This window comes from Saccostrea echinata, unplaced genomic scaffold (genome assembly GCF_033153115.1).
Source record: "Saccostrea echinata isolate AGI-Se365-2 ecotype Australia unplaced genomic scaffold, CSIRO_AGI_Sech_v1 ptg000014l, whole genome shotgun sequence".
Classification (NCBI taxonomy): domain Eukaryota; kingdom Metazoa; phylum Mollusca; class Bivalvia; order Ostreida; family Ostreidae; genus Saccostrea; species Saccostrea echinata.
The window spans coordinates 16,320,965-16,342,413 of record NW_026889763.1 but is presented as its reverse complement, the minus strand read 5'-3'; the positions used below and the strand labels follow the sequence as shown (position 1 = coordinate 16,342,413).

At 33.7% G+C, this 21,449-nt stretch overlaps 1 protein-coding gene across 3 annotated transcripts; it reads right to left on the bottom strand.

Annotated features, from left to right (window-relative positions):
* Window positions 1-3,406: 3,406 nt before the first annotated feature.
* Window positions 3,407-18,389, bottom strand: LOC133187286 (uncharacterized). Of its 3 annotated transcripts, XM_061322648.1 has the most exons (12): window positions 18,332-18,389; window positions 13,442-13,655; window positions 10,989-11,076; window positions 10,184-10,359; window positions 9,075-9,384; window positions 8,054-8,170; window positions 7,033-7,193; window positions 5,271-6,109; window positions 4,970-5,088; window positions 4,811-4,857; window positions 3,860-3,954; window positions 3,407-3,681 (listed from the first exon to the last, which is right to left on the bottom strand). In XM_061322648.1, exons 2-12 carry the CDS (start codon window positions 13,587-13,589, stop codon window positions 3,565-3,567), a joined length of 2,217 nt encoding a protein of 738 aa, XP_061178632.1. In that variant the 5' UTR covers window positions 13,590-13,655; window positions 18,332-18,389; the 3' UTR covers window positions 3,407-3,564. The 3 variants fall into 3 exon arrangements, with proteins under 3 accessions (XP_061178632.1, XP_061178631.1, XP_061178633.1); XM_061322647.1 differs by lacking the exon at window positions 18,332-18,389 and having other exon boundaries at window positions 13,442-13,747; XM_061322649.1 differs by lacking the exons at window positions 4,811-4,857; window positions 18,332-18,389 and having other exon boundaries at window positions 3,558-3,681; window positions 13,442-13,746.
* Between the last annotated feature and the right edge of the window lie 3,060 nt (window positions 18,390-21,449).

The window sequence follows — 21,449 nt, the reverse complement described above, 5'->3', positions numbered from 1 at the left end:
CCAAGCACATTTCGGATACACAAGGATACGATGAGTTTATTTATATAACAAAATGTTAACAATTATCGTGTTAATCAGCTGCGCCGAAGCGATGTATGTGGAACACTTCAAAAAATTATAAATGACCGTCACGTGATCAACAAAGTCATGTGATATCATAACAAATATGTTAATATATAGCCGAGGAAACCCTTTATATAAATTGGAAGTACTAAAGTACAATACTTATAAATTAAAACCAAAACCGACCTCGCAATGACACATTATGTTTTGAGCGCATTTTAAAGCTTCGGGAAGCCTTAACATAGCTGCGGAATATTGAAAGCTGACGATGAAAAAACTGGTCATCCTATTTGTCTTTATTTGGCTATTGTCGATTATTGTCAGTAAAACATATAAATGTTAAACTAATTTGACAGACTCTGTAGTGACTTTTCTTTCGAGTTTACTGGGATTTATCGGCTCGGCATAAAAATGAAAGTATCTACTCAGTATATATTGGTAATTGAAAAGCGACGTCGATATATTTTAATGTTGAATTGAAGGCTACAACAAGAGCTTTCTTCTCGTGTTAAAGGTTTTTTAAAAATAAATTCTGCTTCATGGGAATGCATGGATAAAAGCAGAACGGCTGATAAAGGGTTGGTTGGTTAGTTGGTTAAAAAAAAAACAGATGATGACGATATTGGTTTTAAAAAATTACTTCAATTAAGAATACAAAATTTCAAGAAATCTTACCTATATATTTTTAAATGATTATCATACCTGCACTTCCTAAAGAAAGTTTGGGAACATTGTTGTTATCCTTGTCCGTCCGTCCGTCTGTCACACTATCGTCTTCCTCGAACTACTCTTACATTTTAGGCAGGAGCCAACTCATTCTTTGGAATATGATTAGTGGTGCTTTGAACATGTGCAAACAGATTTTGAAATTTTCAATTTAACCCTAACTAAATTGGGGTTAAAAATTACGTTTCTCTACCCTGTTGGTGCCCTGTATATGTACAAAAAGACTTTGAAATTTTCATTTCATACTGGGGGCCAAATAGAGGTCAAAAATCAATGTTTTTCTACCACAGCCTGATTACCTGAACTCCTCTTACATTTTTTGCAGTAGCCCATTCATATTTTGGAATACGATTCGGAGTGTCCTTAGCAATAATGTTTCAGAATTTCAATTTTCACCCTGGGGCGATTAGGAGTCAAAACATTTTTCTGGTTCTCTGAACTCCTCTTACATTTTTCGCAGTAGTCCATTCATATTTTGAAATATAACCAAGAGTGTCCTTTAGATGTGCAATAAAGTTTTGGAATTTCCATTTTCACCCTGGGGGCTATAAGGAATCAAAAATATTTTTCTACAAAAACCTGATTTTCTGACCTCCTCTTAGTGAATATTTTTCGCAGTAGCCCATTCATATTTTGAAATATAACTGGTGCAGTTATGTAGATGTGCAATGAGGTTTCTGAATTTTCATTTAGCCTGGGGGCCAAATGTGGGTAAAAAAGGATTTTTTTTACAAAAAACTTGGTTCCCAGAATTCCTCTTTTATTTACATGGTAGCTCATTCATATTTAGGAATAAGTATTGCTGGCATATTGGGAGTGGGGTAAAATTCACAAAATTTAGGGTATATGAACATCCCCAGAGAGATTGGTAATGGATTTATTATATAAAATACTTACATAAGAGGCCCATGGTCACATGCTCACTTTAGCGATTTATGATCAATTTGGTACGCATATATTTTGTGTAAATTAAAGAGCTTCTGTGGCTTCTTCCCTGTTACCAAAATATGAAGAATATATTAAGAAGCAAATACCTATGTTCGCGTATTACTGTCTTAATATGTCAGCATCTAGTTTGATCACTAGAAACAAAACTATTTTATATGCATCCTACTGACTCAATGCTTGTTGGATCAAAACAAAATTACGCTAGCAATATTCAAAGAAATTTGACACATGCTCCAAAGGATATGATAATGTAACAAATTATATTATTGAGATATGCCATTCTGAAAATTCTTCACAGAGTGAAGAAATCTTCCGGTAGTTAAAACTACATTGGAACCTTTACATGGCATAGACAAACATATAAATGTTAGTTTCAATGGAAACGCTAAACAAATTGCAATTCATATTTTGAACGGTTTTATGTGTTCTTAGTCTCCTTACATGAATTAAATTGAATTTCTGTAAACGTATTACATTTGGCTGTATTTTTAGCGCTTTGGGCGGAAAGAAACATCCGCTAATTCAAGTACAATGCAAAGTGTCTTGTACATATATACATAAGTAAGAACATTAAGAAATCGCTAAATCAAATCCACGCTAACTTGTTCAAAAATCAATTTCCGCTAAATATCGTACACGCTAAATATAATACATTTACAGTACAGTACAGGGGATTAATTTCACGGGTTGTAATTTTCACGTTTTTCTCTACTCAGGCATGATCGCGGTTTGTTGAATTCGCGGAATTGGTACATGTATATAATAAAAGTTACCTCGCTTGTCCATATCCGTTTAATCCATAGCATAGCTGGGACAACATTAGTCAGCGTTATGTATTCACTTGACGAACAACAGGTTAGGACTATATAAAATAGCTAGATTAAATAATTAATTGACGATTAGTTAAAACAAGTGCAGTTATCTAAAGTCCTTAAAATTGACTATAAACGTCGAATGACTTTCTATGCTATTACGATGAGTGCATGTGCACCCCAAGATCTTCTTTCCGAAGTGATAATAAATCGCGGCGAAAATCACTGGACGGCAAGAAATGTGTTAATGTAGGTAGACGAAATAATATCCTTCCACATCTTCAGCAAGTTCGATAGTTATTTGAATGATTTTTAAAAACCAAAATGTCGATAAAATCTAAAACGCATGGTCGTGCAGTTAACAAATACACGTGGTAACATAGTTTTGCACGGGTAATCAAAACCCATGCCCCACATGTTTTGATTGATGAAACATGTACATTGGGTACTAGAACAGCTTTTTAACAAATACGGGTTATTATCTGCTGATTTAAATTAAAGAAAAGCGTGATAATTAAAATAATTGAATGATAAGTACGACTCGTAATTACTGAAATGACAATGTACTGCACGTATATATACCTATCGTAGTCTATTCTCAAATTTCCAACTATAACATTGAGGTTATTCAAAACTTATTCACTGTTTCTTGAATTCACGGATTTATTAACACCGTGAATATAGCGAATATTAACACCGAGAGTTATTTTCCCCCTATACAGTAATTTATGTAGCCCAATCATTGTCGAGAGAAAAAGGGAAGTTTGCAAACAAGACAATTAAATCACAGATAAAAAAATTAATAAAATGAAAACTTATCTAGATCTTTGATGACTCAAGAAAGTACTTTATGTGTTGATGTATTTTTTAATTAAGTTTTTTTTCTGTATGACAATTTATTTCCATAAGAAAATTTATTGTTTAACTTAAAACATCGTATTCTCAGGAAAAGATAACTTTTATGAAATGAGTATTCTTCATGTTCCTTGACGTTGTGTTTAGGGTTGGAAGATTTTCAGGCAAACGCCGACTGGGGTCGGGAAAAAATCGACTTGAATGTTTGTTGTTTCCGGCGAAGCTCTTCTTTCAGCGCATCATATTCCTCCGCGGTGTACTGTCTCGCTGTAGCAGCCTGAAAAACATTTTATTTTTATTTTTTAAATAAATATGTCGAGTTGTCTCATTGTTAAAGCAAACATAAATTATCTTTCAGACATTCTACATGTTTCTTATATTTATGATCACTTTAATCAACTTCTCCTAATATCTGGTCTAGCTTTTCTCGATAGCAAATGACAAAATTGTTTTACCCTCTTCCGGCGTACAATGGGATGCTGACCGAAGGAGACGTTACACGGCCGATGTCGACTTTTCTTTCCGTTTGTTTGGATTCTGACCGACGACGCTGTCAAAGAATCAAGTAATATTACTCACATTTGTTGATTTTAATAAACAATGCCATGACTATTATAAGGCCAAATAAAAAAAAGCGTGTTTCCGGTAACATGCCAAAAAAAGTTAGGGTGGTACATGTACATGTAGGTAGGTGAAAACTTTTTTCTTTACTTTTTATTTTGAAAGCGTCAGTTAATTATTCAAAACTGGTTTTTTTGTTGTTGATTTTTTGTGATATTTACTTATACATATTTGAATAAACATACACAGCAAAACAAGTGCACTTTTTAAAAACACCTGGATAGACACATTTTAACAGTGTCTGAGAAATGCATTTCATTAAGTGCACTATGAGAAAACTGTTTCAGTGAAGAAAAAAAGTACGTTTCAAGATCCGGATTTGGAATAAAAAGTAGTAGGGTCGGTCGGGTTACCGGAAACATATTTTTTTAGCCTAAACAAAAAATACTTACTAAATTAATTTCTGGGATACATGAATTCTATATCTGAGTAATAAAAAATCGTATTGGTTTGTATTTTAACCTAATTTTATGAGAATATAAAAAATATACATGAATACATCGAATTTATTTTTTAAAATAAATAGATCCTATTAGTTGATGACATTTTCAATATACATATAAATTAAATACAAGTAAAATGTCATCAAAAAAAATCTACATAGCAAAAAGGCGTGATGATATTGCGGTGTGAGGGAAGAAGCGGTGTCTACAGGAGGGATAACTTTTAATGAAAAACGATATCTTTATCTGTGTAATATAACCGTCTTCTCTTTCTAAAAATGAACCATTTCGCAATATCAATGACTAAAAAGCAGAACTAAAAACTAGCGAGAGTTATCGAACCTGTCTGAGGGGCGCTGCGATCTAGGGACTCTCCATCTCTGTAACTGCTGTTATCGAAATAGTAAGGAATCTCTTTTAACTTTAAGAATTTGAAAAATGTGCCACAAACAAATTGTGGACGTAAGAAAACAGAGGCTTTCAATTTGCTATTTTCCATACCTCAGTGAGCTAGGGTTATTGTCCTCCAAATTCTTCTTTATAGTCTCGATGATATCAATGTCTTTCCTCCGTATCGGTTTTATGAACACCTTTTTGCCAGGAATTGGAGCTAAGGGACCCTTTAGGAATAAAGAGTATAAATTAGGAATCAGTTATAGAGATTTTGCTGAGAGAGAGAGAGAGAGAGTTTGGTGATGATTTTTTTTTCAAATTTATAGACACAAAATCTACTTCTAGATTTTTGTTTCACTTTCGGTAGGTATCATCAATATATATCTTGCAGAAATCATTATCACCCTACCTCATGTATATATCGAGGTAGTTTTACAGGTTTCGTGTTCTTTTTCCTCTGAGTTACGGAAGACATTTTATTATTCCAAGCTTCGAGTCTTTGCTCAAGTCGTAGAAGGTTATCGTCGTTGATTTCTGGGTCAATGAACGTAAAGTCATGACTAGGCGACATATCGCCATGGCGACTTTGTGAACTTTCACAGACAAGTCGACTGTGGGAGGACTCTCTACCGCTGTCATCACAGGAAGCCTCCTCCTCACTCTGACCTCTATCAGGTGTTCTACTTGAGCCGACCCCACTATCCAATGTAGAAGCTCGTCCTAACTGTGACACAAAAGTACCTTCATTTGACGTCTGATACGTAATTGTTTCTACCGTGGGAGCAATTTGTGGCGGGTTTCTTGGACGTGTTTGTTGCATTCTTTTTTTCGCGCCCTGGTAGCGCTCTTTTTCCAATTGGCGTTGCTTTTCCTTCATTCGAATCAGGAAAAACACACTTCCGGGTCCAAACATGTCAATTAATGGTCCCTTTTTTAGGTTGGATACACTCCAGTCTTGTGTCGGTTCTTTGTTGATTGTTTTCTGTGGACGACTCCTTTTTGACCGCTCCTCCTCCCGAAGCATGTACAGGAAGTATCGTATAAGCGGAAGTTCCTTGTTTGGAAGCCATGATAACCTCAGTTTGTATTTTTCTCTAACTGACTCTTTGAGAATGTCAATTACTTTAGGATTGCGTTTTTCAATCAGTCTGTCGTAGTTTTTCTGGTCGAGGATGAACATTTCTGCCTCCTGGGAACATTTCACTGTGTAGCAGTATGTGGGCAGATCGATCACCGCCTCTAGATCACCTGTCACAAGGAAATCGGTATCTTTTATATTATCAGTAACATCAGTTATTTTATCAGTAACATCATTGATACATTAGTATCATTATCATCTGTAACATCATCATTTAATACATCAGTATTATCGTCAGTAACATTACTTAATACATTACTAGTATCATCAGAATTATCGTCAGTAACATCATTTAATTCATTAGTAATATCAGTATTATCGTCAGTAACATCATTTAATTAATATATTAGTAACATCAGTAATATCGTCAGTAACATCATTTGATACATTAGTAACATCAGTATTATCGTCAGTAACATTATTTAATACATTAGTATCATCAATATTATCGTCAGTAACATCAGTATTTCTATTAGTATCACTATCCGTAACATTATCCTTTTATATTTTGGATAGATACAAAATTTCAAAAAAATTGATCTGTTTTTTTTTAATTGAACGTTAGTTGTACTCTGTAAATTGCGAACTGAGAGCTCAAAAGTCCATGAACTTTTATGATTGAAGTAAATTCAAAATTTTCATATTTCCTGTAAGTTGCTCTTTAGGGTATTCAGTTATTTAAATCTCACTTTGAAGTTACATTGTAATAAACTGAAATTCTGAACCTTGCTCCTGTGTTAAATGACTTTCGAATGAAATGGAAAGACCAAGATTTATTTCATTTAGAAAACATCACACCTGCACAGTTTTCATTTGATAAGATCAAAATTATTAAATCATAACACATAATTAACAGTCATGAGATGTGGTACAATCAGTTATAATACAAACATTCTTTTTTCTGTGATTAATGAAATCATGAAAAAACACACAAAAATATCATATTAAAAAGTATATTATGCAATTTTGATTTTGAAAAAAAAAAAAACAAAAACAAAAACAAACAAACACAGTTCATATTACGTAGACGCACCTATGATTTCGAAGGCCCCCAGATTACAGACCTCAATGGTGTGTCTGGGGACCTGTGAGGTCCTAGTTTTACACCTGCTCTCAGAGGTGGACATTGAGGACATGGATGAGGGTGAGTACTTTTTGTTGTCCTCCTGTTTGGATGGAGATATGCTCAGCTCTCTGTAACAGAAAAAATCTGCATAGTGTCCAAAAATAGAATACATGTATGCGAAACTTCAGTTTTGATGAAATGATCTGTATTACTTGTATCAATCACTGTTGTACATTCGTTTATTTACTTCGTTAAACATTTTTTCCCCATATCACTTATTTCTTTGTTTCGTTCAACGTTTCATCAATTCGGTGAAATTGCATCTTCGCTAGCCAAGGGTTTCTGATTCGCTACTCTCCTCATAAACCCTTGGCATACGGTGCTGACAAAAGAACGGGATTGTTTTCGTCACGTGATCACGATTCTTATCAGGTACGCACAGATTGCGTCATCGACAGAAATAAAAAAGCGTATTTAAAAAAAATAATGTTTTTTAAAGAATAATTAACAAGAAGGTATTGAGTTATGTTAATCTGTTATTCAAACATATTAAAATGCAAATCTACATCTTCAGTATTGATTCTTAATCACATATTTTGTACGTAGCTTAAGATATTGAATGACACCATATAGCTATTAATAGAATGGCATGTTACCTTACGGATCATTGTTTACTTGCTTTTTTCATTCCCGATATTAAAGAGTCAAGATATATCCCGAACGCAAATATCGTCATTTACAAAAAAAAAAAAAAAAAAAACAATTGCTGATTGGTCGAACGATGTCGATCAACTCCAACACATCTTGAGAAAAAAAATCCCAACTTTTTTTAACACCGTATGCCAAGGGCTTATGAGGAGAGTAGCGTATCAGAAACCCTTGGCTAGCGAAGATGGTGAAATTGATTTCATCAACATCCATGCATGACATTTTCATATCTGTGCAACACCTATTTTTTGTCCTGAGGCTACACTTTTGTCGTGCCTACCTGCGTAGTAATTCTCTCGCCTGAGTTCGCTCCAAGTCCTCGGGATCCGCTATTGGGAAATAGTTCGGATATTGCATGGTGTGATACACAGGATCCATCAGCAGTTTTACCTGACCACTGTGTACGAATTTAAAAATAAACAAAGACGAAATTGTTAAAAAATATGTTTTATACAATTATAAATTCGTTTTGCATCTTTTACATTTAGCCCTACAAGACCTAAAAAACTTGAAATTCCAATGTATACAAGAGCATTTGGTAGGTCGCGAATTGGATTAAAAGTTTACATAAATGTAATGAATTTATTCTGTTCAGCAAAATTCTTGATGGTCTCGAATTAATTTTATGATTTTACACTTGTTTAAATGCACCAGATTTAAATAAGTCATTAAGAAATTTAAAAATTGAACAAATTAAAAAGTCGGCCAGACATATGCTTTTATCGCACCGAGCACCAATCCAATAACATCTTAATGATCGGCCGGGAATTGGATTATTTCTTTGGTTAAATGATCTGTAAGAAATGGGATTATTTCATTGGTGCATTAAGCCGGCTTTCCTTTTTACCGCTCCCGATCATTCACATTGAATTTTCTCAATAGCCTCCCACCACCATATAATCATGTTGGCGACAGTAAGATTAGCAACACCGTTTTCCATTACAGTTAGAACGAGACCTGAAAACCATCTAACATTTTGCCCTTACAAATGTAATTAAGATTAAAGAAATGACTTGCAGTTTCATTTCCAAAAAAATGTGTGTTATTGATATATCAGGTTCAGACTAGATGAGAAATTCAAACCTGAACTCTTGTTTATTAAGTTTCAATATACATTCTTCCAAAAAGTCACAGTGAATTTTATCCAATAAAACAGACTAAAGACGTCTTTGTCACTGCTACATGTGTAAGAATCTTAACCATTCTGAATTAAAGAGAAAAAAGAAATCAGCATGGAGATACAACTTTTCTCACACCTAGTTTAGTAGGTGGATGACAGAATCCATATTTTGGTACCTCACCTTAACAAAAACATAATGCCATCAACAGGTGCCCCCTGGCGGACAATAGTGGAGTCAAACAGGACTTTCTCCCGCCTCAGACTCATAGCCATCTGCTTTTTGTACTTGGGCAGCCAGTTATCGAACATAGCATGACTGTCTACAAACCGCTTCCGGTCTTCAAAATCCTTGGCCTGAAAGTCATGGAGTGATCTCTTGTACAAATCCCTGTTGACAATAACTAGATCGGTTTTCTCGTCGGCAATGATTGTAGCATTCCGTATACAATCAGCATTTATCAGAGCGAGTTCTCCGAAACTCCGTCCTGCATCTGTGACCAAGAAGAAGTTATTATTCTTTGCAGTCAGTGTGTTTATTAAAGTGGGTTTTACAATGAACTCTTAAGTTTGTTGTTGTTGTTGTTGTATTTTTTTTAATTGTTTTTTTTTTTTTTTTTGTAAAGTTGTCTACGTTACTCACTGATTTTCTGAGCAATAGAAATGTTTGTAAGTCAAGGAAGTAAGTGTCGGCCACTTTGCCGATTAACAAATGTTGTTTGACACTGCTGATGAATTCCATGGACCAGATAAATACTGTGTTAATGTTCCACATAATCCGAGGTCTGTGACCTTATTACATGTCTGTGACCTTATTACATGTCTGTGACCTTATTACATGTATACTTTGGTGTCTCATACAAAGAGGGGGTCTGTTTGATGATGGTTAAATTAAAGATGGCAATTATTAGACTAAAGTATCGAGAGGGAGAAAAAAATTCTTTCATCGCAGAGATGAAATTGTGTTCGATTTTTCAGAGGACAGATCCATCACGCGACTCAATAGATTTGTTGTAATTGTTCCACTGAGATAAAAACATTGTATTTTTTTAATCAATTGTATTCTGTGGGAAAATTCATCAATTTAATTAAAACAAGATGATAAAAACTTAACTTTTCCCATCTATATTTATATTGATTGTTTTGCTTTTAGCTTTTAGGAATTTTAGAAGAGTAGGTTTATATTAAGTTATGGATTTGTTTTTAATTTTCAATGTACAATGGAGTTTTAATTTATTTTTGCAAAAGAGCAACACGATTAACCCTTAAAAAAATGAATTTTTGAGAACTTACCAATTTTGCCAACATAATTCCCGTAAATAGACCTGTCAAGTGGTTTGTTTCGTATTCCGCTTTTGGTTCTCACCACTTCCACTTCCGGTGACGTGCTATTATTTCCTGCATCATCATCAGCACCAAAGTTTGTGTTGATATAAATAGACACGGTCCCACTTAAGATAATAAAGAAACTGAAAGAAAAAAAATATGGTGGTACACAAATTACCGTATTTGGTCAACTTTGATCATTTTTGCAGCATTCTTATAATTTGTGAGGAAAGCGCCGAACTTTACGAAAAAGCATTTGTAAGTGTATGTATAGCAACGGTTAAAAAAGGTTATATTTTGCATTCTTTATTATATTTTAATGTGTTTTATGTAGGTTTAGTAATTCATCGCGATGCTATGTGGAACAATTGTCCAATGTTAAAGATGTGAAACCATCAGTTGTTCAAGAGGTGAGCATTCCATTCTTCTTTTAAAAAAAAACATGTTCAGTCAAAATATTCAAAAATGATATCGGGAGGACCGTGAATACTCTGTTTTCTTCTTTGCGTCATATCAATAGCAAAACTTTAACTGACAATCTGAGGAAAAAAATCATACGATGGGAAATATCCCTATTTTCTATAAGAATTTCTTATAAATTGTTGTTTCAATGAAATGAGAAATTCAGAATTTTTTATACTTCTGAAAAGAAAAAAATATTTTAGACAACAGCAATATCGTTATCGTTCGCGAAAGAGCTAAGTAGAAACACTGAGACTAGGAAAATTTAAAATCTTTACCCTGAACATAAAATGTTTTATTGTGCTCATACCATTCGCCTTTATCCCCTTGCTTAATGATGACGTCATCTTTTTCGTCTGTCTCAAATTCACAGTTCTTCACTATGTCAGCAATAATCTCTAAATGAAAAAACATCGTAGTCCCTTTTATCCGATTTTATAAAAATAGATATCCTTCGACATATATCAAGGTTCAAGTATTTTCCTAAAATTCTAAAAACGAAAAATAAAAATTAAGCTACATTTGACCTTTGAGATATCGTATTGATTCAAAATTCTTTTAATAAACCTAAATGTCATAAGCAACAATATTTGGGTTCAAATTCATTCCAGTTTTATTATAAATATGCTACCCCGGTGGTGGTATTTTTGGCTCCGTGGCCTTGACCTTAGAGACATGACCTTGAGACAAGATAGTGATAGACAGTATACATCGATGGTTCTGGTGGTAACAATATACTGAAAGCTTATCTCAATTTCAGTGGAAGGTTCTAAAATTACGAACCTTGACGTTTTTAATTTTACCACTTCTTCTCCAGTTTTTATGCAACATTGCACCATAGATATAAGTTTTACTTGTAATTCCGATGGATGTTATATATATTTGACTTACAGATTAACAACAAAACAATGTGTCGACCATGCCGAGGAGAAAAGAAAATTTGTTTGGAAAAAAAAACTATCAATAGCTAGCAATGTTATAAAGTTACATTGCAGAATTGGGGAAAACGTGGCTTTAAAGACGTCATTTGAATATTTAAAATGAAATTATTTGGGAGAATACATTATGTCCTTTTTTTAACTTGTTTCTGTCATGTAAAAAAGAAAGTACACTTTATTTACATTCCGTAAGGTAACCGTGGGCCATTTAACGTACCATTCTGTAAGGAGCTATTCTATGGATTTTATGAATGGATGGAGGTTTGAGAAATTAAAAAACTGAAGGCTAACGCGTTATTTTCATAAATATCTTTCTGTCGATATCTCGTATTGTAGCAAGTAAAATTCCTACGCATCAAAAGATATTCCGAAAAGAACAGAGACACATCTTACAGAGTCGGTGCTTTTAATGTGACTTACTCAATTGAATTAAAAACTGTGGAACCTAGCAAGGATTTTACACGCCTAATGCCCATTATAGAATAATTTAAGGAAAGGAGTCGATTAAATGGAACGCAGAGAACGATCTGAAACAATTTGCTAATCTTGCTAGGAGAAGGGGCCAATATATTCTGTTGTGAATATTTTATCCTGTCGGAACATTCGTTTTTATGCGTGTTTAATATTGCCCTTGTCACCTTCTCTTCTTGTCAATCCAAACTGGTCGATAATGGTCGGTAGTTTATGGGATTGTGTGCAAATATCACTGAAATATGATGTCCACCTATTTTCTCATATTTAGTCATATCAGAAGTAAAAGAATTACGAAAAGGGGGTTTAAAATGATATTAACGTGTTGTCACTAGATAATTAACCTGAGGGAAAATCAATAATGGTTAAGGCCTTTCCATCATTAAACGACAATAACTGTTAATCTAGGCGACGTGAAAACCCCATAATCTCCGCTTCTAAATCATAATGACTGTTCTGGTGGTATACGTTTTTAATTTCAATTATTTGTTTGAATACACTAATTCAATTAATATGTTGTTCAAAAACATGCGTCGACTTTATTTGTATTTTTCTCCAAACTGCGCTACCCTGTCCTTGAGAAGCATTAAGTTTTCGACTTGAATATTAAACACACCTGGGGGGAATATCGCTACTCAAATGTTTAAAGAAGATAGCGAATAATTTTTTTTTTCATGAATTATTTATTAATTTCTTTCCCAGTTGTTTTGTCGCTATTTTTTCATGGAAACGCAATTCAAACTTGATGGCATCATAATATATAGTTATACTATGGAATTTTTTTTTTCATTTATGAACAGAAGTGTTTGAAATGTATGCTGTGCAGTTTGAACCAATTTTGGTGTGCCTTTTATCTTAGTGAGTCAAGAAATTGACCATCTTAATATTTAAACTTTTGATAAGATAGAACTAAGATTGGACCAAACATGGCCGTACAACGACATGTCAGATTTAATTAGACAAATTATCCACACAGATACACGTTCTCAAACAGATAATGGCCAATCATAACGGTGTCTTCAATAGCATGGCTGACACACAGGATCAGCTTATAAACCTTTAACGATAACTAAAATGTGCAAGAAGTAACTTTCTGATAATTTCATTTTTCACCATAAATTTTTCAGCAGTTGTAAATTTAGACAACACCACCAAGTTTTACTAATAAAGAGGTACACGTTTGTTTAGAAATGACACTTTACCCCTGAAAGTTGAAAGTTCCATTCAAAATGGAGAGCGTTCACTAGAATTATTATATTAAAAATACGAAGGACAGAGTCAATTAGAACATTTATAAAATTCTACTTGGCTTAGCTGCTACTTTTTTTTTATTCTTAGATAAATAAATACCTACCATCTTTGAGTTGTTTGAATAATTCCGACTTTTTCTTGAACCAAGACAGGATTTGACTGATCTCTAGTTCCGTGCGTCTGTGGGGCGGCTTACTTATAATGCTGATTACACGTTCGTACACGTGGGCCGAAATGTCATTAGATCCCATTCTTTCTTTTGTTTCACTTCCCTGTCAAAGATTCTTCTCCATCATCGTGGCACGAAACTCTGAATTCTGAAAGTTTGAAATCACGTGGTTAAGACCATCCGGTGCAACATCCAAGTTCTTACCAATGTCAGAAAAAAAAGAAGGAAAAAAGTTTAATGGAAAATCATTAAAGTGTCATCTATATATATACATCCGCATCAATAAATCTGAAGAGCCGAAGGCATTGGGATAATGCAGGGAAGCTCTGTTCGTGAAATGAACCAATTGACGGGCAGATTTGTGTGTGACAATTCTCTGCTATTGGCATACCCAGTAATTACGTGTTATTTTCTGATTTCAAAATAGTCTCGAGAGAAGTGGTTCTTGTTCACGACAGGATGCCAGAGCCTGGTCCGTCAAAGCATCTTAATAGGAGATCGATCCCGACTTGTTAACCTTCTCTATGACAGAAGTACAGAATAATCACACTTAGTTTGATTACGTTTCAGAATAGCGACCAGTTCCTCCTTCTCCTAAGTCACTGTTCTCTTTACTGCCCTTTTCACAAAAACTCAAATGGAAGAAATAAGGAACCACCATAATCGAGATAAATTAATAAAGGCTAAATTGAAGTGGCCACAAACAGAGACTTTCAGTAAATTAATAAACACATATAACTTCACAGTTTGATTTTTACCCGATTGAACTTAACTACCATAAAAACTCGGAGTTCTATTAACATTTTCGCAATGGAGGCAAACTGTATAACATTTAAACACCAGACAACAAAAAGCTTTTTCATATCACTCAAAATTAATCACAAACATAACATTTAAAACAAGGGCACCTTATCAATTCATGTGAGAACTAATTTTTATAGGGAAGACAGAAAAAATAAGTTCTTGAGTTGGTGCCATAAGAAACCGAAAACATCACTTAAAAGTAAATCGAAGAAAACAAAACAATAAACCAGTGGAATTCTTTGTTTCAATGTAGTATGTTACTCCTTCTGCAGAGGCACATCCAAAATCGTACTAATGATTCATGATGTAACTGGAAGATGATTAATGGTGTACAGCTGCAAGCTCAAAGATTTAAGACCCCTCTTTACACTAATGAAATTTTTTTTTTGGACTTTGAGAAAATTAAATGGTATAAAGGAATAAATATTGAGCTAATTTTCAACATACGATGCTTGTCATTCTCCCCCAGGAAAAATGAGTAATGGTAAACAGAAATCACTGTAGCCTACTTAAATGGGAGAAACGCATGCAAATTTCTTCATCTTTGTCTAAAATAATGCCTGTTAAGAATACGTGAATTGATTTCAGACTGCGTACTGCGCTGTAGATTTTAGTTTATTTAATTTTGAATAAAAGAGCAGATCACTTTAACAAAGACAAAAGTACCTAGGAATTGGAACTCTTCAGTTTGCAGAGTGTAGAAGATCATAAAAATGCACTCTCCCTAAAGGGAAAATCTTAAATATGTGATATAACTCAAAAAATACACTTTTGATTAAATACATATACACATAAATTCTCATTCAAATTAAAAAAATATTCAAATTGCTCAATTTAGTCAATCAAAAAAAAAAAAAAAAAAAAAAAAAAGAAAATACACGAAGTTTGGACTTACAAATATATGGAAAATATTTTAAAGTCCTTCACTAGGGTTTATAATGTAAGGAATCCGTAGTGGAAAAACGAAGACACTGTGTGAATGGTGCACACGATGTGAAGTTATACCGAAGTCAACCTAGTCATAGAGTTCCTCGAGAGTATTGACACGAACTGAACGTTCATTGCGTTCATGCCGATTAATTAATCTAGCATTAATCTGTTATAATCAATAATCTCGACAAAAACAACAAGATCAAATATTTCAAGGTGAAATTCGATCTCTCCGATAATCCCCACCTTATTGGTTCAGTTACACTAACAGCGGCCTGAGTTTAGCCGTCATCTACAGAAATATCAGAAATGATTTGAGAAATTGTTTTTATGTATCATATAACTAAGCAACACATAACATGTACTGTAACCAAAAAGGTCGGCATAATATGCACTTAAATTAATACAGCAGACCCTAGAAAATCTGTACCACAGTCTGATACATCTGTTTCATATTTGGATATTTTACAACAAAAAAGACGTTAATGGTAACCTAACAAACAAACTTTATGATAAACGTGATGACCTCAACTTTTCTATCGTCAACTTCCCTTATTTATGTAGAAATGTACCCTTATCACCTGCATATGGATTTTATATCTCCCATTTGATTCGAACAAGAGCATGCTCTACGTACGAAGAATTTCTAAAACTAAGCAAGCTATTGACAAACAAGTTGATGAAACAAGGATAGCAACAGTCTCGTTTGAAGTCAACATTTCGCAAGTTCTATGGTCGACACAATGACCTTGTCAGCAAATACAATCTATCATTAATTCGAATGCTGACGGACGTTTTTAATACTATTTTTTAGGCCATTTTTTACCAATTGAATTATCTACGGATTTTTCCGAGTGTCCTATCATGACAAGGAGCTCACGGTGGGTGTGACCTGTCGGCAGGGAATGCTTACTCCTCCATGGCACCTGATCCCTCCTCTGATTCTTGTAGAGGTCTGTGTTTGCTCTGCTCCCGATTTGTTTTGTTTGAGCTTGACTGCTGTTCGTTATTTCCATATTTCATTGTGAACTAACACGTTTTCTTTGACTTAGACAAAACGTTTTTTTTTAATTTAAATTCAAATCAAAGCATTTTGTAAAAGTGAAACTCAACATATCTTTCAAAGTCAGGTCACCTAGAATGGTGGAGATGGTGGTGGAGGGGGATATTTTGTAACTAATTTTTACTCGTTTTCAAGAGCCGAAGTGCAATATATTTAAGTATTTGTGTTCAAGAGTATTAACCTTGTAAAAGCCTTTCTAATCCTCCTTGGTGAACTATTTTCGTCTCTACATTTTCTATTTTACGTGCACGACCATATTTATATCGCATTGCCATAGAACACATGCAGTAATTAAAGTCTTCGAACAATTGAACGAGAAAAGCTATTGACCCAGTTATCGAACTATTACATAGATATCTTTTATGTAAAACTTCTTATATTTTTAAGTCTTTATGTCTTCGTCATCAGTCCATAATCGTCATTATATGAAAGATAACGGTGGATCAAAGATTTAAAAGTGTGTTTATGACCACTGAGGAGAGGAGGGGGTAGGGTCGGGGTTTTAGTAGGTTTAGTATACTAGTATGTGCTGAGGTGGGGAGGGGGTAGGGTCGGGGTGGTAGTAGGTTTAGTATATATGTACTGAGTGTTGAGAAGATTCTCGCTCACTCACCGAAATGACTTCATTACGTCATATTCCAAATTCCACAATTATATGTTAGTGTAAATAATATTCCGCACATCTTTTAAATATTATCCTTACTTGTTATCTCATTAAAAAAAAATAAACATATTGGCGAGGAAACGAAATTTCATGTCTTGACCATTGTGGGGAACGATAAAATGTACTTATAAAAATGAATATTTTCAACTTTAGTTTTATCGATCACTATTTCCACTGTTTTTGTTAGGAGTAGGAATTCGTTAAAGTGATCTATCAATACGATAAAATCTGATTAAAAATTCGACTAATGAAAACAAATCAGTGAACTTCAAAGAAAATTCTTTACAATTCATTTACAAGATTATATGCTAATGCGACAAGAATACGTGCAATTGATAAAGAGTATATTTTTTTTAATTTAAAACCTGATTACGATGGGGTGAGACCGAAAGAGTTCCCTAATCGACTTAACTGTTTGCTGGTTCCTTAACCGGGTATTTTTAAGTCAACGATCCTCGAAATGTTGTGTGGTCATTATTTTATCGGATTCTTGTTTTTGATTTGTTCGTTTATAAACTCAAATTAATATTCTAAATAATGTAATCGCGGACTTTGAATACTTTAGGCTAAAATTAAACGAATTGAAGATCGACTTAATGGTGATTTAATTGTTACATATGACAGTGAATGTGATAAATATTGCTTATACTTGATTATGAAACCTACTTACACTATTGTGGGGTTTTAGTCAAATCAATTTAAGACTAATGGCAGTTATAATTTGTTGTTACGTATAAATCCAAACAATTTTTGTTATCATTTTTAATGCAACTTGATATGACTTTTTTTCCAAATGTATAATAAAAAGCTCTCTCTCTCTCTCTCTCTCTCTCTCTCTCTCATCAAATATGAAGATACATGGAGTATTTGGTAATTAAAAGAATGATTGCACAAGGTTGTTCTTTGCTGTCTTTAGTTGTTCACTGCACTATAATTGTTTTCTGAATAAACAAGTAAATAAATAAATAAAAAAATAAATACATAAACCACACTTTATATAACACTTCAAGAACAATCGGTAGAATAAATTATTTCGTTTATAAGAATTAATTCTAAATCTCTTTGAACTGAGAGAGTACGGAAGTCTGTATTAGTGTGTACTTCCACGCCTGAGATATTAATACTAGAATATTCAGAATGATCTTACGGCATCACAATTTTATTTCAAGAGGGAAAAGTGCTCAGTATTTTGTACATCTCCTTTTTCACAATTTCTACCCTGCAATATCACTGCTATTGCGCATAACCTACAGAAAGCGTTTTAAGGCATGGTCGAATGGGGGGGGGGGGTCATCAGATGACATATATCTTTCTATTCCATTTCTGAAAATGTTTTGCAAATAGCTAAATAAAATCAACTTACCTCGTGAGCACATCCGTTGACCCTCCCTTATTTTTTTTTTTTACATCCCCTATAAATTAAATATCGCTGATAAGGTTTTAATATTTAAGGTGCAAAAGTAAACTACAGATTTCTACAGTTCTCTTTGCAGACCTCACAATGAAGATGAAAAGCTCCTTGGTATTAAAGCAGTTTTTAAAGGGTTCACGAGCACACTGTTTACGTGATCAAAATAATCTTAACGGTGAAAAAAGCAGTCATTGGGAAGTATAGCATTTCATTGAAATTATGATATATTGAATTCAATTTCTATCGATCCGAAAATGATATACATTTCTTTGTAATGAATGAGATAAAATCACAAAGCGATGTCGTATAGAGCACAACAAAATGGAATCAACGAGAATAGAACCTTCAGTTAGCGCACGGTACATCACAATCAGATTTATTTAACAATGCAAAATAAAATCATACACGTTTTGTGGTAATTACAAAGAGTACTGCAAAAGTGCAAGGTTTTGTACAGTTATTAGAAATCTGATCATGTTTTCACCACTTTTATCAACAAAAAATCCTCCTTTTTCCCCATTTTAATTAAGGGTTAATTTTTTTTCAATCAACATTTTTATCATCTGATAAAAAAATATTTTGGACGCTAAGATATATGCATCTCCATCAATGACAATTGAATCCAAAACGCACAATACATTTATTTTTTTAAAAGTGCATGAAACCGCTTATTTACATTCGTGAACTTGCGATTATTGTTCAACAGACTCTGAAAAAATGGACTGTGTAACTATAGATTTTTCAAGCATATACATGTACATGTATATGGCGTTTCAACATGTCAAAATATGTTGAATTCCGACTGAATTTACTCTTGATATTCTTTTTGTAATATTCTATATTCCAAGGTGCCATAATATAGACAAGATTGGTCCCACAGGATAAAACTATACCTTTCATTTAACTGAAAGATGACTGAAAGCTCATTCAAAGGTTACTGAAAGCTCACTGAAAAGTGAATGAACGCTTGCTGAAAGATGGCTGAAAGCTTACTAGGTGACTGAAAAGTGCCTGAAAGCTCACTGAAAAGTGACTGAAAGCTCACTGTAAAGTGAATGAACGCTTGCTGAAAGATGCCTGAAAGCTTACTAGGTGACTGAAAGGTGCCTGAAATCTTACTGAAAAGTGAATGAAAGCTTACTGAAAAGTGAATGAAAGCTTGCTGAAAGATGTCTGAACGCTTGCTGAGAGATGCCTGAAAGCTTATTAGGTGACTGAAAGGTATGAGACTAGGTCACCTTCTCCAGACCTTTCAGTAAACATTCAGTTGACTGAATGGTGCAATTTTATCCTGTGGGGTAACAGAAGCTGACATAGGGAGAGGGTTAGGGTTAGCTGGAAATGCATTTTCATCCCTGAACCAAAAGTGTTCATCAGTACAGTGCAGCATAATGATGTTTGCGTATTGCTGTACTGTTGTGAGCTCTGAAGAAACACCAAGAAAGAGGATGAATAACTTCATATATTCCATAGTAAATATTTTCGGAAAATCTTAAAAGATACCCCTCTCCCAATCCTAACGGTTCATACGGGTCTCTGTCAGTCAAAAAACGGTATAAAAATATTTTTCACTTCAAATAATTAAAAACGTGTGTATTAATTCAAATCGAGCTCTAGGTTGCACTTTGTTGTTGTACTAGTCTATAAATGCACGTCTCAATGTATACTTATATTCACCTGTTATGAGATAAAATTAATGATGTTTAAAATTCCAATCCTATTATAGGGCGTCCATAGCTTGACACCTAAAAAGAGCGACGGGGAATTCATTTAAAGAGTACCTTGGAAGAAATAGGCTTTTCACTGTATCCCCTATTAAAGCTCTCTGTCAAACATACCGAGTTTCTCAAATTAACGATTTTAAAATAGAGTACATTCAATCTAAATAAATCATTTTAATAACATTTCATTAAGATGCATTTTATACGTTCTTATGGTATAACGGTGACCTCTACTGCAAGGATAGGTTTTCCTCTCTGTGCCACTGCGCACATGTTTTCCAACCCCTGTTCAATAACGAATAATTACATCACACGATCCCAAGTAATAATTATGGATGACATGTTTGATTGTTGAGAAGTTCCGTCGTTCATTGTTAAATAAACACCACTCGATGTATTTGAAACTTCGATCCCTTGAATCCAACGTTAGCAAACGGAAAGTGACGTACCATTCAATTAACAGAACGGAATTAAGCAGCAGCAACAGATCTAGCTATGAGTTGGGGGGGGGGGGGGGTATATATGAAGCCAATTGATTTATATATATATATATATATATATATATATATATATATATATATATATATATATATATATATATATATATATATATATATATATATATATATATATAAAACATCAAATGAAGCTTGTTTAGATACGGTTTTAAACACATGTAATTTTGTAACGATATACACATTGATGACTCATTTTCTAGGATGACAGTTCATTCAATTACATGTAGATAAAGTATACATGTATGTGTAGTCCAGTGACTACTGATGTGCTCTATAAGCCCTCGAGAACAAAACCTGCGTTTCACTTCAATTCATAACTTTTCCTCTTCAGAGAACAAAATATAAATAACTTTCCAGATAGATTTATAAAATTATTAAATTATTTTAAAGGATACAAAATCGCATGATTTACACCAAATAAATCTGAAAGAGGTTTATTTTCTGTATTTATCTGTCTCCAGTTTATATTTCCCAGAAAATATGTCTAGGGTCAAGGAAGGTTATACAAGTAGATAAAAATGGTGAATATTTTACTTGATATTTCCATCAAAATAACACAAGGACGATATACATTGTATATATAGCTAACTTGTAACTCTAAACAAGGTTCTTGAATTCTCTTTCCCTACCAAAAACATAGCCTAACTTATCGAGTTGGAGGATGTGTTCGCTCCTTACATGTGGTACCTTCTCGTTTCTTTTGATTTCAACTCTTCCATCGTCAACTTTCCCTATTTATTTAGTAATATTCCACTCTCAGTCGCATATATGTTATGTCTTCTAGGTTCCGATTACGCAACAGTAACGCACAGTGCATACGCAAGAGCATGC